General features: G+C 37.9%; 1 protein-coding gene across 1 annotated transcript; it reads left to right on the plus strand.

Annotated features, from left to right (window-relative positions):
- Positions 1–27,890, plus strand: mxd4 (MAX dimerization protein 4). The gene is made up of 6 exons (XM_051893772.1): positions 1–281; positions 708–807; positions 2,711–2,740; positions 15,295–15,409; positions 22,628–22,787; positions 23,440–27,890. Exons 1-6 carry the CDS (start codon positions 218–220, stop codon positions 23,595–23,597), a joined length of 627 nt encoding a protein of 208 aa, XP_051749732.1. The 5' UTR covers positions 1–217; the 3' UTR covers positions 23,598–27,890.
- Positions 27,891–27,994: the final 104 nt, after the last annotated feature.

Genomic DNA, 27,994 nt, shown 5'->3' on the forward strand with positions numbered 1-27,994 from the left:
GAAGCCATCAATCGATATCCAGATTTTAGTTTACTTGCAGTCTGCATTAATTTTTGTCGAGAGTCTCTACGACTCGGAATTGAACTGTTCATATCGAGCGTCATCACTTTTTTTTCTTTATTTGTTTTGTTTTTGTTTCATCCATTTGTTTTAAATTTGTTGTTAAACAGTGTAAATACGTTTTTTGTATTGTTTTTATTTCTGTAAATACACCAGGATGGAACTTAATTCTCTTCTACTTCTTCTTGAGGCAGCAGAGTATTTGGAAAGAAGAGACAGAGGTATATCATGATGTCTGTGTTGTCAACTAAAAACATATTCTTCGTATTTGCAATATTTCGTTGTTTGGGTCTAATGCCACTTATAAACATGCCGGCTGATCAAGTGTAGTTTAATTCAAGCCCAAAAGGAGCTACTGTGAGTTGCTAAAGTCTATAAATGTTCAGTTATCGGGATAAGATGACTTACATGCATGTCATTCGTCCCAGCCTCTCTTAAAATGTTGATTCGTTTTCATTTTCCGTCAAATGTAACCTATGGGTAGGGGGTGTTTGCTGTACAGTAAGTTGATAGAAGCACAATTCGTCAATTTTTAAACGTCTTGACATGAAAACATATTAGTGTCTAACTTTCTAACCGTATAATTGTTTTTTCACTGAATCACACAAGTCTGTATTTAATGCTGGTTTTGTTTACTTTCTCACTAGAAGCTGAACACGGTTATGCGTCTGTTTTGCCGTATGATAGCGACTTTTCCAGAAAGAAAACTAAATCTTCTCCCATTTCAAGAAAAAACCACAACAATAGGTAAATACAATACAAGGACATTGCTATGTTAATGGATGGATACATTTAAACATTGTTTATTCTACATGTAATCGCCATTTTTGTTGATGGGCTTGGCTGTGTATAAACATTGCCACGCGTACAGCGTCAACTTTCTGCTGCTGCTGCTGCTTTCCCTTTTCCACTGCTGTCATCTCCCTTCTCCTCAATCTTTTTCATGTAAAAGCACTATATATTTAATTAACCATAACTTTTTGTTATTTAAACACGACTGCCAACGTCAGTACGTTTTAGGGATTTGTCATAAATGCTTGAAGTAGCTGAAAATGTATAAATACTTCAAATTACATAATACTTATTTCAAATAAAATTTGCATGCTTAAAATTTGTCAAACATTTTTTTTGATCATGCATTCTTGTACACTAAAAACAAACAGTAACTTCAGAAGTAATGTTTTTTGCTCACAAGTTGGCATTTTATTTACTTTATTAAATATGAGCATTAATGTAGCACATGCATGTCAAGATAGTGTGCTTGTAGTAGTGTACTTTAGGTGTGGTTAAACTCTCACTGTTGGGTGTGGTGTGAATAGACCTAAGTCAGCTGCTGGAGAGCTTTGACCCCTGGATCTGTTGTGCTGCATAGCCCCCTTTCCTTGCAATGTCAAAGCAAAACAGCAGGAGCCTAGTGTGCTGCCCTTCCCCCACATAAGCATAGAAAGTACTGAAAGAGGGAAATCTATGGAATTAGGGATTTCCAGAAAATGTGATTTATTTATTTTTTTACTTTTTACCAAAACTTGCATCTGATGAAAATGTGGACTTTCAGTAGTATAATATTAAAGTTTTTTCCCTCCCAACACCATGTATTCTGCAGCCTTGTGCCTGTATTTTTGGTCACGCTGATGTTTTTATAATGAACATAGCTTATAGCATCTTTGCAGCCACATACCTGTCATTTGCATTAATTTCGTTATGCATACTCAGGGATACCTCCATATTTAGGGAGAGGTGAAATCATTATTTTTGCAGTCCCACATGATAATGTTAGTGGTGCAAAAAATGCACACTGCAGCTTCGACATACAACAAACAGCTGATCCTATGACCCATATATTTTGTTTTTTTTCTTGCATTCACTGTAATCTCTCTGTTTTGTTTGTTTATTTGGAGAAAGTGTAATTGCCCTATCGTACACCCCAGCATTCATACCCTGGACTAAAATAGCAATTCGTTGTAGCGTGCTGAATTTCCTTGGCGTCATTGAGTGCATGCTGTTAGCGCTTTACTTACAGTGATATTGGCCTAATAGACACAGTAAGGGAATGCAAAATTATTGTGTTTTGTCTATAATATAGAATTCAGAGCATAACAGCATGTGGTGTGGGAAGGGGCCAGGGATCAAAAGCATAATTCATTAATTTATTCATCATTCAAAATCAAAATGAATTGCATTACCTTCTTCGGGTGCATTGATAATTTATTGAATATTTATACTTCACACGTGACAACAAGGGCATTTTTGTTCTTTCACAATGAACGACATCTTGACTGAGTGCCAAACAAGAGTGCATATGTGTGCTAACAGACAAATGCAGCTCTTTGATGCTCCTTTTGGACCACATCATTACATAAAGAACATCACTATTCCACACCACTTTATTTTGCTACAGTAGACTGTAACAACATCACTCTATCATTAGAACAAACATCCTATGGCAGTTGTTCAGAGCTACAGAGTTCTCCACTTCTGCCCCTTTTTTATATGCTTTAGTGAATAGTCAGTGTACTGTTTTTTTTAAGTAAAAAGTCAGTGTTCTTATTACTAATTTAATAATTTATTTATAATTTATTATTATTATTATTATTAATAATATATATTTTTAAAACAAACTCATCTGTGTTTCTATTTATTTTCTGTTCAGGTCATCACACAATGAGCTGGAAAAACACAGGTAAGAACATTTCTGATATCCTATAATTCAAATGAACTGTCATTTAAGAAATGCCTTTAAGAGGGCTTTAAGAGTTTTATATGAAGGAACCATCCAAAGCTTGTGGGTTATAATTGTGGATATAATAATGGTTTTAAAAGTCAGTGTCTTGTAGTAATGTATTCAATTGATATATAAAAGATGAGCAGGGCTTGAAATTAACATTCACTAATCCTCCAAATGTCATTGATAAGGTCAAGGTCGAGTTTATTTACATAGCACCTTAAAACAACATGAATGCTGACCAAAGTGCTGCACAACAGACACAACAGAACAACATGATAATCAACCATGATCAGCTTAATATCCAATTTGGCAGGTTATGGTTCATAAATTATGTTTGTTTGATTACACAGGAGCCATATTTTTATTGAGATGCTGCTGCTAAACCTACTGCATTCAGTGAGATATATTTGCTGTCAATATATTGATTCAAAGAGCATGTGAATATTATCATCATGAAATTGTATTGGTATAATTTTGTTATCACATGATATTTTGGGGCATGATTTTTGGGGCATCATTATCGGAAGCCTTGGGAATGAGAACAGGTTGGCTTTTTTTGAATATATGTAATTGGAATAGAGGCTTTACTACTTTTGTGAGGAAACATGATTGGTAAAAAAAAAAAATAATAATAATTGGCTGGTGAGTGAAAAAGTTTGCTAAATAAGAATATAAAGTAATTACAATGTGACAGACAGTTTTGTGCTGTTTGTGTTTGTGCCAGAGATTGGGCGTGTTTGTGTGAGAATTGTGTCCCTTGTGCTGATATCTTGGAGTATGCCAGTCACATGCTTAAGTTTGAGGAATTGATTACTGCTGCTTGGTGAGAAATATGTTCAGTAATGTCCTTCCTCAGAATAGAGCTTCTGAACCATTGACAACACTAGGCAGAGTACCAGGAAACAAACAGGAAAACCATATGGGCAGGTTTATGACATCTTTAAAGGGACATATAGAAATACAAAGGAGAAAAACATTCCAATGTCATGCAACTTCCTGTTACTGTACCTTTGTGTAGGGAGATCAAATTTTGAGTTAATGCTGTGAAAGGTAATGATTAAGGAAAAAAGGGGCCAGAGGCCATGCTATATTGTGAAAATAGTCATGGCTAGAGATTGTTGTTCGATTATTATGTGCAGACTTAATTGATTTGATAATAAGATTATTTGCTAACACTTTATTTTACAGTGTCCTTACTATAGTAATGACAGTAAATTAATTACATGCAACTAACCCTAACCCTATAGTAAGTACATGTTGTGAAAGTTTTTCCTGGGTCAAAAATGGTCTTTAGTGGTGGCGGACAAACAGGGTAATTCACGCACACAGTACAAAGTACCCTACCCATGTGAACTGTGAGCCCAGTACTGACATTTAATCCAAAATAAATGCAAAAAAAGTTTGTAATATTAACTTATCCTATTTATTAAGGGAAATACAATCACTGTCAGGACAGATCATAAAACAAAGTGCTTAGAATGATTTTGTATTTATTTAATTTATATGTAAAAAAAAAATTACTGAGTGACTGTTAGTAGTTAGATAAAAGTTAGTAATAAAATGAACAACAAAGCAACACATTACATAGAAAAAGTAGCAGGTCTAATTTTTTTGCATTTATACTCCAAGACTTAATACACAGATCATGTGCAAACCCACACACAACATGAAGCCTCGTCTTTTTTCTTTGCGTATGCCTTTGGGCGGGGATTATGCTAATATTTCACATTGTGATGTGGACATTTGAGGAAGTAATTTCTGGACTAGTTAAAGTTTTCTGAAGGTTCCAAAACAATCGCCTAGCAACTATACCATAAAATCCCTGGTAATAGCAACAAATTTGGCTCACAACAAGTCAAAGCCCATATCTATAGGAAATATATTCAACTTTTTTCCCCATGATACCACAATGCATTGTGCAGGGTGTTTTGACCAATCACCAAATGCGTTATTGTGACTAGAGGTGTGAATCTTCACTTGCCTTACGATTTGATTAGATTACGATTCAGAGGGTGACAATTTGATTATAAAATGATTCTCGATGCATGTTTTGCAACAGAAGAAGACTAGGGATGCACAATATATTGGTCAACATATCGCATCGGCCGATAAATAGTCATTTTTAATGTTATTGTTATCAATCTGATAAGAAAATTAGACTGATATATTAAAGCCAATAGATAATGGATCGTGTTTTTTGTGGGGAGAGCGATTCCACAGCAGGAATTACACATTGTGAGTCTGACTACATACTTCAAGTTCATCTGTGCGTGATTTTGTGCAAATATAAGTTGTAGGGGTGTGACGAGACAGTTAGCGCAAGAGACGAGATTAGATTTTTACACAGTATTTTTAAGAAATCCTCAATGATTAAATACATGACTAGAAAAATAGTCTGCAGGTACATTTGAAATGTTTTAACTAATCATTTTGTAATGAATGTCATTTCAGTTCTACTTTCTGAGCATGAATTATCAAATGCAGTAAAAGACAACAATACTCAAGCACTGTAAAAGGTTTTGCCACAAACTCAACTGACTGGATTCTCTCCTGTATGATTTCATGTCTCTTCAGACCTTAGAACTGTAGATGATTTATGAGCTTCTACAACTTTTGTCCTCCTAACTGAACTCCTTTCCACAAATTGATCATAGAAACAAAAACAGTATAAATAAAAAATGAATAACACAGTTTTTTCTTAGTCTTATCAAGTGCAAACAATAAGTGCAACAATAATTCAAAGTACTCTCTCAATATTCAAAGTGCAAACAGAGACCAATTCTTTCTTCAAGCATGATATAGAGCTAAGAGATGGTTACAACTACACAGCTCAGCCTGAGATAGCCTTCATATTGGGAGATATTTACATGCATCATAGAGCCGCTTTCAAAATGCTGGATATTGAAATCGTGTTTGAATGCGTGCCCGCTTTTGGCTTTTGATTTCGCGATCACACATACTCTGTGAATAGGGGGCGGTGGTGCTGAGTGCACATTCTACAAGATAAGGCATTTATCAGACGCTTAGGCTCTGTTGTGCAACGAATCCTCCGCCATGGTCTTGTCAGTCATCTCGACACTTACTCTCGTCATGTGATCAGCGAACTCTGGATGTCTCTTAACACACTAAAAAGCTGATGAGTTGAATCAAGTGTTTTCATTAGCAAGACATTTAAAACATTCTGGTAGGTGGGCCCCCAGGACTGGAGTTGAGAAACACTGCCTTTAGAGTTATTATTATCCTTGGTTATGTCATCTCTCAGAATATCTGAAGGCAAACAAGGTCAGGGTTTTCTCTAATATCAGAGCCACTGTTGGTAATAAACATAAACTAGACTTCATCCTTTCAGTTTTTTCATGACAGAGAATGTCAATGCTGTCTAGCTGTGAGATGTCTACCATATTAGCATTTTAGAATAAAAAAAAATTCTCTGTGTAATTCAGATTCACACAGATTCACCCAGTGGCTCATCCAATTGATCCATTCTTCACTATCCAGTGTTTTCTAGCCTCTGTAGCAAGCTGTAGTGTGCACACACAGTCTCTCTATGGTGATTTACGTGAAACTCATGCAAAACTATAGACAGGCTTTGACCAGGATTCAGTGCTGCACATATAATTAATTTTTGACATTTCAGATGGGAAATGCATTTAGTGTTTGTTATTAAAGCTAGAGATGCACCGGTTGACCAGTCATAAATCATTACAAAGTCAGTACTGAAATTTTAAAAATGTGATGCTTTGAGCACTGTTGAGCAGATTCGTAAACACCTCTCAGGGTTCCCACTCATCCTGGAAAACCTTGAAAACCTGGAAAATTGATGACAAACTTTCCAATCCTGGAAAACACATGGAAAATGAGAGAAAATGTAAAATGTCCTGGAAAATCTTGTTGTTGTCCTTGAAAATTATTTTTTAAAAAGTTCTTCAGTTTTTTTCTTAGCCAAGAACAAAGAGTTTATCACTGGCCAAAAACAATTACCTGCAGAAATCACTTGCAGAAAGTGCGATGTTCCGGAAAGCTGAGGTTTGACATGTGAGAGTATTATTTTCAATGTTGTTTAGTCTTGTGTTGCCACTTGCAGCAGTTAGCTAATGCTATTAACTGCTTTTCACAACAGTGCAGAACTTCGTGAGATTGCGCTGCAGTGATTTAAAAGGGAACTCTTTATCTCACAAATTCAAAAAAATTCTCACAATTGCGGGCTTACATAATTGTGATATAAACTTGCAATTGCATGATATAAAGTCAGAATTGTGAAATATAAAGTCAGAATTGCATGATATAAACTCGCAATTGTGATATAAAGTAGGAATTGTGAGATATAAAGTCAGAATTGTGAGATATAAAGTCAGAATTTTGAGATATGAAGTCAGAATTGCGTGATATAAACAATTGTTATAAAGTCAGAATTGCGAGTTATAAAGTCACTAATTTTATAGTTAAGTTATGGCAACAAACTGTAGCTACGCCTTTTAAAGACTTAGAGAGCAATATATTACTTTAGAGTGTGATCCTTGTCTTTTATTCCTGCTATCGTAAAATTGAAAATGTCCTGGAAAATGATCGCTGAAAAAGAGTGGGAACCCTGACCTCTGATTGGCCATTGTGTTCACGTGCTCATCGGTCTGTGATTGGCTTCAATGATCGAAGCTTCAAAAACATGTTGTAAATAGTCATCAATGACACTCTTCATCAAGCGATTACACAGATACACATGGGAGCATTTGAAAGCAGGCATCTATCATGGACCAGTCCACTGATAGACGCCTGCTTTCAAATGCTCGCGCTCCCACTTTTAAAATGATTTCAAATTCAAACACTTCTGTGTGCTTTCAAACGCTCCCGTGCATTGATCATTGTAGACAATCACAGACACATCCGATGAGTGCGTGAACACAGTGGCCAATCAGAGGTGTTTACGAATTCACTCAACAGTGATCAAAGCGTCACATTTTTTGAAATTTCAGTACCGACTCGGTACCGAAGTCGGTACTTTTGACAACACTAATTTGAACCAGATGGTTTTTGCTCCAAACACTGTTCTCTAGTCCTGACTTGCACACTAACTGCATTACAATAATTTCCCAAAATGTAATTTGTGTGGAAATATTATGAAGTCTGTAAAAATGACGTTAACAGAGGCCAGAGATGAAACACGCTGAAGACGGATGCAAAGAGGAGAACAGAGACGCACCAGCAGAGCAAATATTGTACCAGTCACAACAAGCTCACTGTTTATAGGAAGAAAAATATAAATATTGAATTGGCGTGGGTGTTTATATGAATGTATCTCTAAAGAGAACTGACTGTCTTCAGAGAAGTTTCGGTGACATTATAGTTTTCTCTTACCTCTGTATAATGCCTGTTTATAAGTGCAGCACTGCTTTGTGTACAGCGGTAACTGAGGAAATGCTATATTGCTGCTCCATAAACACCACCCACTGTCGGAGAGTGAATTTGTATTTCTGCTGTTTTTGTTTTGTGCAGGTGTGTCTTATATACCATCATTTCATAAATCTAAAATCAGACAATTCTGTTTGTGGCATCTTTGTTTGGATAATGATTAAATTCAGTGGTTACCTGTAATTTAAAATGGCTACAGCAATTATCAGAATTGGCCAGTTAACTTGTGAAAAAATTGAAATCGGAATTGGCAATGAAAAATCATGATCGGTGCATCCCTAATTAAAGCATTTAATGTGAGATTGAGTGGCTGCGAGAAAACGTTTCTTCAGTGCTGTCTGGGATGCATTCAGGACAGATTAGTGTTTCCACTACAAATATGATGTGGTGACATACACTTTTGACTACTTCTGTATGTGGTTTTAGTGATTAGATCACAAAATGTTTTAGACCTTGTTTCCACCTATATGTCTTCAAGTGCACCTGGGAAACTCTTACCTCCGAGTCTGGTATTCATTATTATGGCATATCAAGTCGGAAGCATGAGTCTAAACAAACAAAATGGGTTTATTGTTCACAATATATTTAAGTAACTACATCTGAATTCAAAATGATGAAAATTATTATTATCTGTCATTTATTTTACATGGTATTGGGACTAAATGTTTGTTACATAAAGAAAACCATGAAAATCAAGTGGTAAACTTTACACTTGTTGTTTATCAGCTGTTCCATACATCACACCTTTAAAAATGCACAATCATTCACTATACACTAAAGACTTGCTTTCTGCTCATTGATCTATGTAGATTATATATGATAATATTTGTTTGTATTATAAATCAGTGTTTCTGCAATGTTTCCAAAAGACATGCCTGTTCCAGTGTCACAATTCAGCAACTTGTGCATCAAGAATTCAGTTTCTCACATGTAAATGTGACTTTGTTCTAGGGCTGCTTGATTATGGGAGTTTGTAGTTTTGGATTTCTTTGGGGTTTTTATTTAGGTTTCAGGAAGTGTTTTTTCTTGCTTTGGGAAACTGTGCTGTGATGCTGTGGTGCTGATGTCATGAGTGAAGACACATGTACTCTTCTCGTCCTGTCTGTTACACAGAGCAGAGATGGAAGACACCCTCCACACTCTTACTTCATGTCTGCCCTTTCCATTCTTTCCATTTTTAGAGTTGCTTCACTCTGCTGACTCATCAGGATCTTGTAGGCTTGGTCTGAAACGTTCAGCATTTGAACACAAGTCATTAGTTTAGCGACAATTTGTCATTTATGTTGATATACTGAAATATCTGAAATGATTCCAATACAACTTTTTTGCAGTATTGAGAACACCTATACCAGCTGTGTGTTCTTACTCTCTCTTCTCTCACACAGCGAATTGACAGTTTGACACCCACCCTCACTCACTTGTTTCATTTGCTTGCTTAAATGGTCAAATACACACAAAATTATGTCCGGTTTGGAGAGTATTCCGATAAACAGTCAGTTTTGAAATGTAAATAGTTGAGAAAGAAAACTGTTGAAAAATGTTGTGCAACAGTATATTGGATCTGTGCTTAAGCTCTTAAAGTGACAGCAGCCAAATAAGCCTGCTGTTTTCTGTCATGTTAATCAGAGAACAAAAGACAAAGAGAAAGTTGCTCTTTGCTCTTGACTGAGTACCTTTTGTATCTTTAATCGTAAGCATTAAAAAGTAATTAATGTTACAATGAAAACTATCCAGTGTTATTTTACTTGATAACTTCATTTAATTTCTGTAGTATTTTTACACCCACCTGAAAAAAACAACCTGAAAAATGTTTATTTCATGTCTTTTTATTCTATTTTATTTATTTGTGCTGTTTGCAATTTGCTTATTTGTTTTTATTTTATTACTGACTGTTTACTTGTCTTTTTTGTAAATTCAAAGTTTCAAAGTTTAAAATAAAGCCTTCAGCCTCCAACATACAATCACATCAAGTTTAGCACTGTAGTGGTAGGGTTGGGCGTATATACTGGTAGACATGGTTACGCTCACTGACTTTTGCAATTCTTTGTCGTCATGAAAGTTTATTATTTGCATGTATTTTAAAGCTTTGCCCATTTAAATTTTTAAAAGATTTTACTTGCATGCTGTTCGAACATACGCTTTTCAGGGCACACACACCGGAAGCGCACACAAAGTAAGCTAGCTTTCACACAGCACGAGTTCTCTTTCACATATTATTGCACTTAAACTGTTAAAAACACAAAAGGCTTACACAGTCGGATATGTCTTGAATGAATGTAAACAGTTGGGAGAAAATTGGATGTGTGTCAGCATATTGGATCCGTGCATGAGGTGACAGAAGCTAGTCTCACATAGCCAGAGCTGACGGCAGAAGGTGTGGACATTGCAACTTTAATTGGCCAAGGACCACCCAAGAGGACGTCTGACCGAAATATAAAGCAACCAATCACAGTTCATTTTGTTCCGCGTCTTGTTTAGGGGACTGAAAATGTAAAATCTGTCTTTGCGATAACAGACTGGTGTGCATCTAATAAATTATTCATTCAATAATGTGGTGCAAGTTTATTGCAACAATGGCGGCGAAAACTTTACATACTTTTGAAAATCCAGTGTTTAGTTGATCCTGATAAGCGCTTATTGTCACAGTTCTAAACACGACAAGCTTTCTTCTTCCATGAGGGGGTTTGGCATCACAATGGCTTTGTTTCTAGGTGGACTGTTAAAAAACGCGACACACCAGTCTCTAGGAAATCCTGTATAACTCAACCAAACAAATGATGACTTTGAAACTCAGAAGTTTTTCCCATTTTGTGTTCCTTATGCATCAGAAGTTCAGCCAACAGTCTGTGGGTGTGATGTCTGAGGCTGAGATTAGACAGCAGCTTACCTGCTGACTTTGTGTCATTAATGTTAAACAACAATATATAGGAAAAGAGAAAATCACTCACTGCTCTTGACTAAATAACTTCAGTAGCATCATTGTATTTTTAATTCACACAGTCTGTGCAGTGTTTTATGGATCGTGATCCTGTCTTTAAAAAATTATGATATATTTTGCCATATCGCACATCCCTACATGGGAGTCTAAATATGGATGTGCAAAACTGTGTATTTTGATAATCAAGTTAGTGGGTTGTCTGAAGCTCAGACACATTTCTTAGGGGACATTCACTTATTGAGGCCTCTCTGGAAGTTTGCTGAGACCCTATAGTGTGCCCTTGGCCCTCTGGTTGAGAACCATTGTTTTACAGCATTGCCACTAAAAATGTCAGTCAAAACAGAAAGCACAAAATATCTAAATAAACTTGTCAGTCTTTTAAAATAAATAGTTAGATGGTGGAATATCCTGGCCCATCCCTAGTCAGTAGCCTACATTTAAAGAGTAATCTCTATGCTGGAATGGTCAGCAAAGATCTGTGTTGACACAGTAATCCAGTTCACTGAAGATGTGCCTGAACCTGCAACTTTACTGTAGGCATTTGAAATGGAATTCATGCTGTGCCTGTACTTCATGTGTTACCCAGCATTCCTGTATCATTTTCAGATCTGCAGGTGGACTCTTTCTGAGCAGTTCATTTTGTACAGTTGTACAGTAATTGCTTTGTATTTGTGTATTTTCAGTCGTGTAATAGTTCATTTGTTATTGTTTTGACAGAATTTAACCTGACATTCAACAATGACCTGAATAACCGCAAATCTTCACGCACATGTAATCATGCCCATGGCTGGTAGGCATTGAGACAAACCAGGCTGATCTCTGAACACTGAAATACAGGTCATGAACACTGAAGTACAGCTCACATATGCTACAGTTGTCAAAGACAGGAAAGGTGGAGGGTTGTTTGTGGTGAATGCTGAGGGAACATTGTAAAAGCCACAATTGTAAGTTCTAAAGAACAGATAACCAAAAGCAAAGCATTTATGCCCAGTTTTAGCAATACTAATAAAAGTAGTTTAACATAAACAGAGTCTATTTTACAAATTTACTGTTTGATTGCAGATGATGACATCAAGTTGTGACAATATATATTTAAAGGTTTAGTTCACCAAAAAATGAAATATCTGTCATTAATTACTCACCCTCATGTCGTGCCACACCCGTAAGACCTTCGTTCATCTTCAGAACACAAATTAAGATATTTTTGATGAAATCCAAGAGTTTTTTTTTATCCCCCATAGAAAGCAACGGAAGTACCACATTCACGGTCCAGAAAAGTAGTATAGACATTGTTAAAATAGTCAACGTGACTGCAGTGGTTCAACCTTAATGTTATGAAGCGACGAGAATACCTTTTGTGCGCAAAAAAACAAAACAAAAATAACGCCTTAATTCAACAATTTCTTCTCTCCCCTGTCTTTCTCCTACGATGTTTACGTCCAGCGCTTCCAGGTTCTACGTCAGATCGTCGGCTCATTATTGGCCGGCTCCTGCGTTAACAGCACATGCATGCGTTATACTGCTCACGTTTTGTTTTTTGCGCACAAAAAGTATCCTCGTTGCTTCATAACATTAAGGTTGAACCACTGTAGTCACATTGACTATTTTAATAATGTTTTTACTACTTTTCTGGATCTTGAATGTGGTAATTATGTTGTTTTCTATGGGGGATAAAAAAAAAAAAGTCTTGGATTTCATAAAAAAATATCTCAGTTTGTGTTCCAAAGATGAACGAAGGTCTTACAGGTGTGGAACGACATAAGGGTGAGTAATTAATAATAGACATTTAATTTTTGGGTAAACTAACAAATAATATTACAACAAATATTACAAATATTTAATTATTACAAATATATAATAATAATTATTCCGTATTCTACCTAACATCATAGGGTATTTTTCATTGCTACAGTCAAATTACACTTTCTTCACTGGGGTTTTTAAAAACTCCATGTTCTGCTTTGGAACAATATGTATTGTGAAATATGAATAAAACGGACTTGACTTGTGCTGTTTGACCCAGAAATCAGATCACTGCACTTTCAGTGAGATCTGGATTTCAGGAGTTGGATATTTCAATTAGAAAGGTACATATATTTGCATGCAAAGTCAACATTATTGAAATTATACATATGCACTACTGATGTGAAAAACAAACAGTGCAGGAATAGAAAGAGAAGCTCAAGATACAGTGTCCTGTTAGTTTAGCTCATGTTAATCATTCACAGAGTTATGATGATGTGATGCCTGGCCTATTTCAAATAGCCTCTGTGTTAGCAGGCCCACTACATTTTATAGTTTGCTCCGCAGGCTTTCTTTAACTGCTGCTGAGATATTGTTCTGATCAATACTGCAGTATACTTGCAAAAGAGACTGGACCCAATTTTGCAGTAACTCATGTGATATCAGTTGCTCGAATAAAACTGATTGAGAAGAACAATAATAAGTCTAACTGCAAATTAACTTGGGCAAACAAAAAATGTTCATAAATTTAGCATATAATTTTTAAATAAATTATCATCAAGCCCACTTTAAAGTAAAAATAAGTATATGTGTAACTTTGTTAGGTGTACATTTGTCAAGTACATTGTAGAGTCATCACATTTCTCAGGTTGGGTTAGGTAAATCCACAGAAAGACATTTCCATCCACTTCCATTTCATATCATTCACATTTGTAAGCTTTTTTGCAGATGAAGATCTACTTTTGTAAGTTGTATGTGGATATACAGTATATAAAAAGCATCTTTCTCTCTCTCTCTCTCTCTCTCTCTCTCTCGCTCTCGCTCTCGCTCTCTTCCTTTTGAGAGGTGTAAAAGGGCTGGCCTTGCTGAACACATTGCAGTCAATAGCCTCTTTCTCCAAAGAGGGTCACTTCCTCCTTAGAGCCCCAGTCTGCCTCAGTCGACTCATTCTGCTGGGTTGTATCAAAATCTATTTGAGGCAATTGTGTTTATTCAGCAACTATCTTGCAACTCACTCTATAGCTATATTTTATATACTTCAAGTGGAAAAGACAACAGTTTGTCAGTAACATCAAAATCACAGATGAAGAATGAAAACAGTTAACATGTTTTTTTCTTTGCTCATATAGAGCAAAAAAAAAAAAAAAAAAAGGGCAATACCTATTCTAGGCATTCTAAAGCCGCATTTCCACTGAAATTACCCGGAACAATTTGTCCCAGGAACTCCCCCCCCCTCCAAACCTATTGCTCGCTGCGTTTCCATAGCAGTCTAAAGTACCATGAAGATAGTCTGGTGACGTAGGACTGCGTGCGACTTAAGCTTAATAAAGCCTGAACCTCATCGTCAGTCCACTGTTCGTGTTTTTAAACTCCATTGTTGATTCAAATAGCAAACAACTCTTATTGCATGCACCGCAACAGACTTTAAAAAACGATGGTTGAAGTAAAATGCTGCGTGGAGTCAAACAATCAAAATGCTGTGTGAACTCAACCAATCATCATGTTCGGCGCGCAAGTCCCACCCCCTAAAGTTCTGGAACTTTGAAAAAGTACTACCTAGCAAGCAGGTACTTTCAGAGGGGGAATTTTTTACCCAGAACTTCATTTAGACTCTGGTTCCTGTGTTCGAAACACACCGAGTACCACCCCAAAGTTCCTAGTTCCTGAGTAAAGTTCCTGCGGTGGAAACGCAGCTTAAGAGTGCTTATAAAGAGTACAACACCACTAAGACTTCTCACTGTTTGTACACTTATCTTGATATGGCATGAATTTAATTTTCATGTATCCCAACAAATATTAGTTTCAGTCTGTTTCGTTTCACTTTTTGGTTTGATGTTTGGTGTGAATAGACCTTTATACTGAACATTTTGTCCCCCTCAATTCTGACAGGTTTTCTGTCAACAAAATTCCAAACATAGGTTAAACAATACATCTCAGTTGTATTACATGACATTTCTTAGTATCTGTGGAGCCCTATGAAGACTTTTTGTAGAGTCTTGGTTAATTTACATTTAAATTAATTACAGAAACAGTCCACTTGCATAAAGCTGCAATTTCAGTCTAGTTCCTCAGTCATCCCTGCTTGCTTTCAAACCTGCAACTTTGGTGTTAGCAGCCCAAAGCAGCAACCTGAATCAGTCTCTAAGTTCTAAATTTATCTCAGGTTTATACTCCTATTCAACCTGTTCTTTATTTGTTGCAGACGTGCCAAACTGCGATTGTACCTGGAGCAGTTAAAACAGCTTGTGCCTTTGGGTCCTGATAGCACCCGTCACACCACACTGAGCCTGCTCAAACGCGCCAAAATGCACATCAAGGTACAAACAAATCAGCATCTTTCTGACAATATCTTTGTTTACACAGCAGTAAAGAGGTTAGAGCAGCTTAAAGCAGTTACAGTCAGAGGGGAAGTTAATCAGGAACTGTCTACAGGAAGTTTGTCACTCTCCATGTTGCAACTCAGATGACCCACGGTTCCTAACACGGTAGAGATTGTATTATACCTCCACTTAAAATTATTTTTAAAACCATAGTCTTTTTTTATCATTTAAATGTTTATGCATGTGATGCGTCTGACAGTTCTCATGTGAGTCATTGCATCATTATGTGAGGCAATTTCTGAATTAAGATTCATATTGATATTTTTGGGTGGTATAAAGTAAAATGTCAGGGTGATACAACTGTTCTGATATCATCAAGGAGGAAAAAAAGTCTTTTAGGTTTAAATCCCCCAATCAGAGCATTTCTCTTGAATGGATACATTTTCTGCCTGGTGTTTTACCTGGTGGAAATCCGCCCAAACACTGTCTGCAACAGCAGCCTCCCTCAGGTCCTAGTGCCTGCTCTGTAGAAAGTTTTATTTATTTAGAGGTGAGCTGTATGTCTACTTGTTAGGCTAATAAAATGAAAAGTAAAATACACAAACAAGATATAGTTACTTCTGTTTCTCAATAAAGCAAGCAGTAATCGATGTCATAAAATCATGATTTGATTTAATGGACAGAAGCTATAGCCTACATGATAAATAAAAATCACAAACATGATACTTGTGCATTTAATAATTTTATATATACAGTTTATTAATCTGTAATATATTTTTTTCAAACAGATGATGAAAATAACTTGAATCCAAGGAGCTCTAAAAGAATTGTAGAATTTTTATCTGAGGCTAAAGGCGGCATCCTTCAACTGAAGTCACGCCACCCGCGCTTCATGTGTTGATGACTCCATTGCTGTAGACCATCTACAAATGTTAAATCCACAAATAAAATGTTTAGGTTACAACTGTATCTGTATGAAAAAGATTTATTTTATTGTTGTTATTTTCAGAGCTTTTAATGTACTCTTATTATAGAAAGAACTTCATTAACATTTATTTAGCACTAACAAGTAACCTTTTGTGCAGGCAAAAGTGGCCCAAATCTTTTTTTTTTTTTTGCTCATATGCGACTCAGATCTGAACAGTCATATCATAATTCATGCTTGATCTAGAGTGATTTTTACGCCACTTTACAACATTTGTCACCATTCCCGCGCTGGTGGGAGTCACTCTAAAGATTTTACATTTTGTAAGTTCTTTGGTCACTCTATGAATATGGTAGAAAGCAGCAAAGTTAGTCAGTGAGTGATGGTGAGCTGTTATACTCTTTAAGTATTACAGTGACAGCTCTATAAAAGCAAAAAAATGCAAGGATAAACTGTACGAGAAAATTATGCTCTCTTTCTCTCCTCATCCTCGTCTATGTCCTCCTTATTGGCTGTGCACAGATTTACTGGCTTCCACAGCACATCACTGTATAAATGAACTCATAAATGTCGATTTCAGTAACCTCTGTGTTTACTTCCGTAAAGTTCTGTGCTGTGTGCCGTCCTTGTTATTGTTCTTTTGCACTTACAGGTCAGTTCAGGATCGTAAGCTGTTCAGACTTAAAATCTGATAGTGGCCACATTTAAAAAATAATGTAAACAGCCAAGCAAAAAAATCTGATCTGAGTAATAAATCAAAACTGAGCACTAAGGTTTGCATTGTGAACATAGCCTAACTGAACTTTATAATTCCTACACAAGAGAGACTGTGTTTTTCCATACAAAGGAATTGGAAATTTCCATACAATTTGGCTGTCGGCCAAAATTAGTTGAAAAATATCGGCATATCGGATATTGGCAAAAATCCAATACCATGCATCCCTATCTGTGTGACAATTCAAATTGTTTTTTGTTGTTGTTTTTTAATAGAAAAATTTAACAATTTCAAATTATTGGAATTACTATTAGGAATTGCACTGTTTAGCTTGAGAGAGGTTTTTGACTTTTACCAGTTTTCATAATGTAGAGAGTGTGTTAATTTATATGATAATATTTTAAATCAGGAAACTAGATGAGTAATTGAGTAAAATAAACCATGCGTGTGAGTTGACATTGTCTTGATTTGTGCTTATAGGTGAAAGTGCAATAATTCTAATGAAATGTAAAAAGAAATTTCTCAAATGAAATCATGATCAGTAAACAAGATTGCAATTTTGAGCAAAATAATTGTAATTATCAGTTTAACCATTATATTCTATGACTAAAATAGGTTTTCAATAACAAAAACTAGACTAAAATTCCCAGACTTTTAATCAACTGAACATTAGGGCTGGGTATCGTTCAAAAATTTTTGATATTGATACCGATATCTTGACTTCGATACCGATTCCTGAACGATACCTTTTTCGATACCAATTTTATAAAATCTGTTTTAACAAGATTACATTACCTCAAAAAATCTTTGGTTTTATATTTTAAGTTTGTTGACTGTTTTACAGACTCAAAGACTCATCTCCTGAGCCACTGCACAAAGGAATAAAAAAAAAACACAAATTAACAAAATGTAACCAACACAATAAATCAGTGAAAATAATTTTAATAAAGTTCAAATAGTTTTCAATGCAAAATCAACAGTTTCAAGTCAGTATGTGAGGCTCACTGCAGATCTTTAAATCACACAGCAATTGTTCTTCTTCAAAAAATAATTAATTATTATTAACAATATATATAGAAAATTGTGTACATTTTAATGATAAATTGATTAATCTGGCGCACTTTGAGAGTTCAAAATAAAGAGCTCCAAAACATAGGCTTTACTCCCTTCAGACTTATATTTTGTCACTGTTTCCGTACATCATTGTTGGATATATAATTATATATAATATATAATTATATAATTTCTGTTAGTTAAGCTTGTGTATATTTTTAGTTAAAACTGTTAAGTTATAAAGCAATATTTCATGTAGGGTTTTCCTTTGTGTTTTATATAATGACCACTAGGAGGTGCTCTAGGCACTTGTCGGCAGCGCAAGGAGCTTGGCAGCGGACGCAGCGTCTCATTCTCTATTCAGAGAACATAGGTTACGTCAGTAACCTGAGACGTTCTCTTTCATAGGTTCACTCGACGCTGCGTAGCTATGACGCAATGGGAACGATATACCAAACATGCCAAGCTAAAGCGCTGCCGTATCTGGTATGATGAAAAACCAGATAGCAACCATGGTCAGTTCAAACAGACAGAACCTGGGAACCCGGAGTCATGTTGAGATCCAAACTATAAAATTTAACAAACGTGTGCGGGGAGGACCATCCTGCCGCTACACAAATGTCCTCCAGGAGGACCCCTCTAAAAAGAGCTTGAAAGGAAGCCACACTTCTGGTGGAACGTGTCCGAACGCTAAGAGGTGAAGACAGACCATGCACCTCATATGCCAGCGAAATAGCCTCCGTAACCCAGTGAGAAATTCTCTGCTTTGATGCGGCAAGCCCGCGGCGGCCAGCACCAAAACATATCAAAAGCTGATTCGTTCTTTTCCAACCGCTAGAGCGATCTCTGTAAGACTTCAGAGCTCGGACAGGGCAGAGCAAGTGAAGTTTTTTATCCTCATCAGAGGCGAAAGGAGGAGGATGGAATTAGTGAAGGGTGATAACTTGAGAGCGAAATGATGTAGGCAAGACCTTGGGCACGTATCCTGGCCTGGGTCTTAAGGTTACCTTAACTAGACCAGGCATGAAGTCCAGATCCCACAAGGGAATTCCAGGGAGGCGGGCTGGCTTCAGGCGCCGAACCCCACGCATAAATGCCGAGACCAACCTATGTTTGCCCAGGGGAATTTTATCTGACTCCCTTCGAGCAGCAATGGCTGTGACATAAACTCTCAGAGTAGTAGCAGCTTCCACCGCAGCAAATTTTTCTTGCAGGAACTCCAGCACTGAACCCACAGGGCAGTTGACTGTTGTCCGTTGTGATCATTTGCTGATGGAAAACAGCACCCATGTTGACCCCTTTTTGAAGAAAGAGTGGGTTCCGCCATATCGAAAGGGCGTGGAAACAAACGCGCGACACTTTCAACAGGCAAAAGGCCGGTCCTGTCGATTGGACCCCTCATGGGGCGTTCACACCAGACGCGACTTGCGCAAATCGTGCTATTCGCGCGTAGTTACTCGCTTCATTCGCGCATGAAATTCACTTCACAACAGACGCGAATTCGCGTCATGAGAGGGGCTCTCCCTCTCCTTTAAATATGTGTCCCTCAGACTCTTCCACTTCTTTCTGCACACTTCCTCTGAATAAACACATCAACTCGTCAGCGGGAGAGTAGTTGTAAAATACGGCAAATAAGCTCAATTTGCCGGCTTTAGCTAGCTTGTAGTCTCAATATGTATATATATAGCTCAAATTGAGTAAAGACCATTTTTTACAACTTACCAGATTGTCCTACCTCCTCACTCACTTTATTCCAAGCAAGATCCTTTTTATTCCTGTTTCTATAAAAGTGCGAAGATATATCGTACAGCAACGGTGATTTTGTCCTCCATTGTTGTTTTGGATTTCTGCTTCCGCTCCCTACGTCGTAATCACATCACTACTAGAGCAAGCTCCTGATTGGTTAACGTGGTGCGAATATTCGCCAAAGTTCAGATTTTTCAACTTGCGTCATTCGCGCCATTCGCGCAGCAGGATGTCTATTCGCGTCTTTGCATTGACTTAACATGTAAATCACTCGTGCTTAACGCTTCATTCGTGTCTGGTGTGAACGCACCATAAGAACTTCATCCACCAAAGAAACGGTCTCATGTGAAGAAATCCTAGGGGCAGCGCATGAGGCCCAGGAGCCTGCGACAGGTGCTTACAGAGAAATGATGGCCTAGCCTGAAGCGGACCAAACATGTAACAAGACTAGAAATCCAGGCAGGAGCCAGATGGGCCTGCATCTGAATGGAATCCAGACAGAACTGGAGCGTGTAACCGAACTGCACTGTTTTTAGAATCCGAAGCGATACCCCTGGCAGACGCCTCCATTTGTAAAAGAAATGTGATAGAGGAAACTCTGTCGCAATGTAGAGGACATACCTGCATTAGAGTGTCGAACTGGTCCTTGCAGGTTAGCATGGTTGACCGCGAAGGAGAGCGCCCGGCGTACTGACGCGGAACAAGAGGGCCCACAGCCTGTGTGACCAATATGGGGTCTGCCGGCTCCTTGAGAAAACTGCATGTGTCTCCGATTACGCGAGCAGCAGGCAACACACAAATCGGCAGTGAGGGGAGAAAGCTTAGCGCGTCTCCTATCTCCCGTGACGAAAAGGGGTGAGGCTGATCGAACGCTGCACACCGGAACGTGCTGGACGGCGGATGTGACAGAGCTGGATGAGGAGAGCGAGTGAGAGGTGGGCGGAAACGCTTGCACGGTCTGACCCAACCTCAGAAAGCAGGGAAAGCTCTCCTCTTTCTGGCGTGAGGGTCAGGAGCGACTCGAAGGAGTATGTTTAGTGGCTCTTAAGGCCAAATCTGTGGCTCTGCGGAGCTCCTTAACCGCTTCCCGCGTCAGACCATTGGCCTCGTCCATTTCTTTCAAAACATCCGCCTGGTAGGCTTGGGGAATGGCCATTGTATGAAGGGCCATGCCAGCCTGACCAGCTGCCATGTAGGACTTTCCGATAAGGGTGGAAGTAGTCCTGCACGGTTTAGATGGAAGGAGGGGGCGGAATTTCCAAGAACGAGCCAAAGATAGAGAGAGGTGTGTAGCCAGTGTGTCTTCATTCGCTGGAATGGCGGTATAGCCCTGCTCCACAGAACCAATGAGGTTGATGAAGTCAGTGGCTGCCGCATTGGTCAAGCGGGCGGAAAACGGCTGCTTCCAGGATCTGGAAATCTCACTATGCAGATCACTGAAAAAGGGCAGCTTTCTCCGTACTGGCCTAGAATTGGGGCCGCTCAAAAAACTCTCATCTAGTTTAGACGACTGAGATTCGCGGGGCTCTTCGGGCCAATCAATAACGAGCTTCTCTGTAGCGCGCGAAAGCACGTCGATAAGCTCTGAGTAGGCCGCAGAAGGTCACGCTTCCTGGCCATCAGGTGGGAGAGCGTCAGCTAAAGCAGGCCCGAAATCCTCAGAGTCGAATGCTGGGCGTAAATAACATCGTCTAGCCCGAAGGAAACCGTCTCGCGTGCCTCTGGGTTAGGGCACAGATAATCATGCGAGAATTCGACCGGCAAACCCCGCACGTGTGCTCAGGAGAGGGAGGGAGAGAAAGGGCGAGGCCTGTCTGCTCGCTCTCCATGTCCTCGAGCTCTACATCTGAACCCCAGGTCACGGATTCACGTGAGGCCTCGGCGGCTTCGGGAGCGTGACGGGGAAAAACGGATGACTCCTTCTCAAAAAACGTTTTTGAGAGTTTTGAGAAGGAGATTTTCACAGAAGAGGAGATTTTCACAGTAGCTCGCAATGAAGCGAGAACACGGCAGTATACAGTGACGAAACTCTATGGCACTTCACCACAAGGAGAACTGAGTTCCACTATCGCAGTCACTGAAGTGCAGATGAAGAAACACTCGAATAACAATCCAAAATTCTTGTCAGATAAACCGTAGCAGAAGGGCTAAAATGGCCGCTTCGCATAAACAGCTGTATGATTAAAAAAAAAAGACATTTGACTAAGACTAAGACTGATGTAAATGGTATTTGTGAATGAATAACAATTTTTTTAAACTTGAAATATATATTAAGATCTTTTAAAAAATATTTTTTGGGCTGTGTACAGGGCAGGCACATGTTTTCTAGGTATAAGACTTTTTACTTGATGGTTACACCACATGACATCTTTAGAGTCATTAAATTGAAAACTTCTTGAAATTTTTTTAAATCATGGACACACTTGTATGTCACTAACTCATTTAATTTTGCCTAAGGAAAAAGGGCGTAAGCCTCAGTGGAACAAACTGACACTGTGAAACAGAGGCGAGATTAAGATAAACCAGTACCGTGTCTCTGTTGACCCTTTTGTTTCTTTCCTGTTTGTTAAGCAGTATTTCAGCTCACCCTGCCTGGTTTCCTGTCATGCACCATAGATCTGTCTTTCTGTTAATGTGATTGTTTTTCTTTTTAGCTCACAAAAATTGTGAATTTCTTGCACTGTGCATGCACAAGTTGACTGGTAGATGATACATGTCATGCAGTGTGGTGTTTCTGTGCTCTGTGGTTTGATCAGTGGAAACATATGCTCTGCAGAAGCTGGAGGAACAGGACAGGAAGGCTCTAAACATGAAGGAGCAACTGCAGAGAGAACATCGCTACCTCAAACGGCGTCTGGAGCAGCTCTCTGTACAGGGCTTAGAGCGCATTCGCACTGACAGCATGGGCTCCACCATCTCCACTGACTCTGAGCAAGGTACAGCATAGCTGAAATATCTTGATGAGAAATCAGGAAATATGTGGACATACATTCAATAAAACTTTTAAAAGCAAAATTAAGTTCTACACTTTCAGCAACTACACATACTTTTGCACATGCTACTTATATTGTGATACATATACCCATATCTATCAACAAATTTCAGTTTAATGTTCTTGTTTTAATGTTTATTTAGTTATTTCCTCTCAATAACAAAATAAACACAAAAGAAAATAAGAAAACAGCAAGCATTGTTTTTAAATAAAGCATAAGAATCTGATCATAGCAACGTGGATATGTTTGCACGGCACTCTAGTAAAGTCACGTCACGTCTATTTATATAGCACTTCACCCTTTAATATGTATAAACAAACATGAAGCAGGTTTACAGTAAATTCATGTATAGTGGAACACCTGTAGGTGAGCAAGAAGCATTGCAAATAATAATAATAATAATAATAAACACACTATTTTATAAGCATAACCATAACCCTTGTACATAAGTCAACATTATTGTCTGTGGTAATCAACAATCTTATATTTGCCACCATAAGACATCAGGTTTAATAGAATATTCCTTTATTCTGGGGATTATTGATTCATGTGTAAAAATCAGTGTTGATGAGATGTTATTTCTATGTGTTCACAGAAGTGGACATTGACATAGAGGGAATGGAGTTCACGCCAGGTGAGGGTGATAGTGTGGACAGTGTTAGCGATGGTGAGGACCACTACAGCCTGCAGAGCAGCTCCAGCGATGGAGGCCACCATTCACATTCCCACAGATTACAGGCTCACATCTGCTAGGCCGTGTCAGAAGGCAACAGTGTGTCACCTCCAACATACCCATCAGCCACTCCCAGCTGGCAGGAAGCACCTGGCTGATTTCCACTCCTCAGAAAACTCTCTCTCCCCTCTCAACCCTTGCAACACTTTATATCAGACCCCCCTCCAACCCCACAAATACACACAGACAAGCAATATGTGGTTTTAGTGAGAACATGTGGTGTGGTAATGCAGTTTTCACTTGTCTGTTTTGCTGCTGTGTGAAATTGTGGCTCTGTTCCTAAACCTAGTAACTGCCTTGCTGTCTATCATCTACATTGGCAGTCTACATTGGTATCATCTAAGGCAGTATCTTAACTGAAATTGATCAAAATTATAAAACACTATATAGGCTTGCTTATGTGCATCACTCACATAACTCACATTTTAATCAAATATATCCAATTCCCATTGGAATTCCAAGCCACCACAGGCGAGGGCAACACATTTACCCACAAAGATAACTTCTCTTAATGTGGAGCACACATGCCTGTGCACCCTCACACAAAAACTTGCAGCTTCTTTTACTGAGGCAAAAATTTATAAATAGAAGATTGCACACACACACACACACACACAGGAACACAGAACCTTGTTTTGAGCCGCTGCCCTGTGAATTTTATAAATAAAATAGCTTCACTACTGAAAGCTACAATATATTTTTCAGCAACAAAGGGGATAACGTTGCTGTTTTTGAAGCCATTAAACTCACAGCTTCACTATATAAACTAGATGCAAGTAAATCACATGCACAGTCTCTTTATCGAATACATTCAAATAATCTTAGAAGGTTAGATCCAAGTTACAAGTTGTTACAAGATACAAGTTGTGTCTTAAATGACTAAACAAGTGGGACAAAAAATCGGATATGGTCAAAAGATCACATCTGTGCATTAAGCCTTGTACTGTAAACACAGCCTTTGACTGTTCCAAAAAGTTGGAAGTTAGACTATAATATCTAAAAATGTTGTCTATCTAGGCAGCTTGCTAGTTTTGGGAATAGAGCTTGCTTGTGTGCCAGTTCATTTTGCACAATGGGCTTGAACAGAATTCTTGTGTTTCTTGAAACTGCAAGACATAGCATTAAGCACATTAATAGACTCCTTAATAGACTAATGGAAAGGGAGCAAAAGGCTAAAACTTCAGGGTACTTCTAGGAATCAGTGGTTTCTATTTCAGATTAAAAAATGTTATGTTCTCACCACACAGTTAAAATGACCTTGAAGTTCATTAATTTGTTACTTTTTTGTGAAAGAAGAAAGAATATTAATATCTAATGGCTGATTACTTGTGTAATTAATTAAAACACTCAGTTGCGACAGGAACAAAAAAAATGGTGCTGTCCAGATGCATCACTACGACAGTCTGTTGTCAATACTTTTAGTAGTAAATTATGTAGCAATAAACTTGGAAAGCTACAGCTTTCTAATGCAGTGAAATGATTCTGCACCAAGCCTGAAAAACTTGAGAAGATAAGTAGTTTTGTGAGTACTTGTACAACTATCTTTGTGAAGACAGGTTTGAATTTTAGTGGAGTGAGGACAAAGAGAGTAAAGTGAGAACATTTTGGCCAGTCCTCAATTTCTGACACTCTTTTAAAGACCTGTTTGAGGGTCAAGACTTGGTTTTAGGGATAAGGTTATAATTAGGTTAAGGATAGGTTTAGGGTAAGTGTTCAGGTTAGGCACTTAGTTGTGATGGGTAGGGTTAGTGCAAGGAGCTAGAGATGTCCTCACAGAGATAGATGTACAAGTGTGTGTGTGTGTGTGTGTGGCCAGCAATGAAACTGACAAGTCAAAACTGTATGACTGTACATGTGAAGGTGTAGGGATGGGAAAAGCTCTTTGTCGAAGTGTTGGTACTATCAGAAAATTATATTGATGCTTTTAGTCCCATGTCTTTCCCTGTAACTTACTTGCAATAATTTTTGAAGCCTTTATTCTTCAGCAGTAAATATGCAGTGCGGTGTGCAATATTCAGAGTATATAAAAGAAAGTTCTTTGTGCTGGGAATTCCAACTCTTCAGACAGTCCCAGTCTTAAAAGCAGGTTAGACCAAAAAAAATAAATAAAATAAAATAAAATAAATAAAAAAGCAAAAAAGCAAATGTACAATACAAAAAAAGAAGCCACAAAATACTTGTGATTTTAACAAATGCAGTTTATTTTCTGTAGTAGCTTTTGTACTATATTTTCCTAAATAGTCCTTGGTTAAAAGACAAATAGAAGACCATATAAATAAATATATAGTATATACAATGACAGAACATGAAACCAGGATAATGTTTGGGAGAACTCTGGCATTTGTCCCTTATCTCCAGCTGTCATGCTGTGCCTTGACTGGTCGTATCCCTGTTTCTCCCCCCATCTCCTTGACACATCCCTCCAGCCCTGCTCAGATCCACAACCAGCCAGCCACCCTGCAGCTTCCATCCTCAGAATAGACTCTTCTTTGGCCTTTAGCACAAGGTGACGAGAAACATTCGTTAGTCACCTCTGACCTCCATCTTTTAATTCTCCTAAAATGTGCTTTCCATTCTGCCATGCAACATCATCCGCATCACACTGGTCATCTCCTCTTGTGGCAGCTCGTCTCACCCCATTGAAAAGTGTTGTCTAATCAACCCTGCCCTTGAGGCTCTTTTCATATATATTTTTTTTATAATAGCTGTCTTTTATTGTCTTTATGCCTAAGATGTGTTTTGTATTTCAAACAATGAAGTGGAAGACCTTGGGAGAAGAGCATTGGAATCAATCATTAATGGCAGCTCGAGTCCTCCCCACCCTCTCCCAATGGTAGTTCCTGTTTTAGTGTTAAAGTGTGCTTAAGGTGATGGTAGTATTTGATCCTCTGCCCATAAAAGCAAAGATACAGCAATATGATTTTTTTGGTTTGTTTGTAAAGGGGTGGAGACTGGGTGTATTGGTAAGCAGCACTGTTTCAATACTATGGTGCATATTGTGACCAACTCATTGAGGTGTTTTTTTTTTTTTTTTTTTTTTTTTATTATTGTTATTATTTTATCTCTCCATTCTCTGTAAACACTGAAAGGAGGGAACATGTTTTATTTTATATCTTTTTTTAAAGCTACTTTTTCATTGAAGAGTTTACATTTATGTCATGGATATGCCTGACTGTTGTAGCATTCTTTTTCAGTGTGATTAAGTGAATTGTTAAAAAAAGAAAAAAAGGAAAAAAAAAACCTCTCGCACAGAACCTCCCATTAACATGATTTGATCAAGAGTTAAGAGAATTGTGCATGAGATTTTTTTCAAATCTTTAAGAGATTGTAGCTTTCATTGGCATTATCTAAGAATCACATGTCACATGCCAACTATGTGAAATCAAGCTAGTCAGCTTCCAGTGTGGTGAAAGAAATACTTTGTAACAAAGACAGGGCTATTCAGTGGCTGCAGGGTTTTTGAAAGCTTTAAAACACTAAAATGAGTGTATGTCAGCAGACAGGTACACATATAGTTATGTGAAAAGAGCCAGGTGTCCAAGGATCTTAGATGTGTGTTCCAAAAAAAAAGTACAGAAGATACAAAAGATGCCATGTTGTGATGATACTTTGTGTTTGTTGGGCCTTGCAGATTGAGCTTTCCGCAGAGTATGTTTGATTGAGTTTACTTAAAGTCTGTGCGGCAGAAAAGCTAGATGGCATGGAGACAGGAGTCTGGGAGTCAAGGCTACTAAAGAACAGAATGACCAAGAAGAAAATATATAGCTATAAATTCCTTTTATCTTTGTTATACACATAAAAGCACTTGAAGAAAGAAAGAACTTCCATAAAAAAAGATTCCTGCCATATAGATTCTATTAGATATAGACTTATTTTTCTAACCCCTCCCAATTTTAGGAGGCATCAGTTGTAATATCAGATTTATATCTTTATATGACTAGGTTTGTGACCCATATTTTCTGCTCACTTTCCTTCTCCCCTGCTTTTATTTGTTTTGTGTTCATGGAGCAGTTTGTTGACAGGTCAGCATGTGTGGTGTAGCTCACAGAATGCTTGCATTTTAGCATGAGAAAAACTTGCAGAAAGACTGCGAAGGGAGGGTTCTGTGCCAGAGACCTGTGAACAGATTTCCTTTTAGAAAACAAGTAATATGCATTCAGATGTTGTATGATATTGTAAAGGTGTTTTTTTTTCTTTGTGTGTCTGTGTGTATGTACACATATTTACCTGGTGCTGGCTATATTTAAGCCCACACTCTAAGGTATTATGTATTCTTGTATTGTAATATAAAGAATTAAAATGTTTTATACATACTGGGTCTACAGTCATTATTTGCAATTTGCAACAGTCATTGTAAAATATGTTTGTAATGTAGTCATAGTTTTTAGCTCTCATGTTCTGTGGAAATTGACTGGGT

The sequence above is a fragment of the Ctenopharyngodon idella genome, chromosome 1 (assembly GCF_019924925.1).
Source record: "Ctenopharyngodon idella isolate HZGC_01 chromosome 1, HZGC01, whole genome shotgun sequence".
Classification (NCBI taxonomy): Eukaryota; Metazoa; Chordata; class Actinopteri; order Cypriniformes; family Xenocyprididae; genus Ctenopharyngodon; species Ctenopharyngodon idella.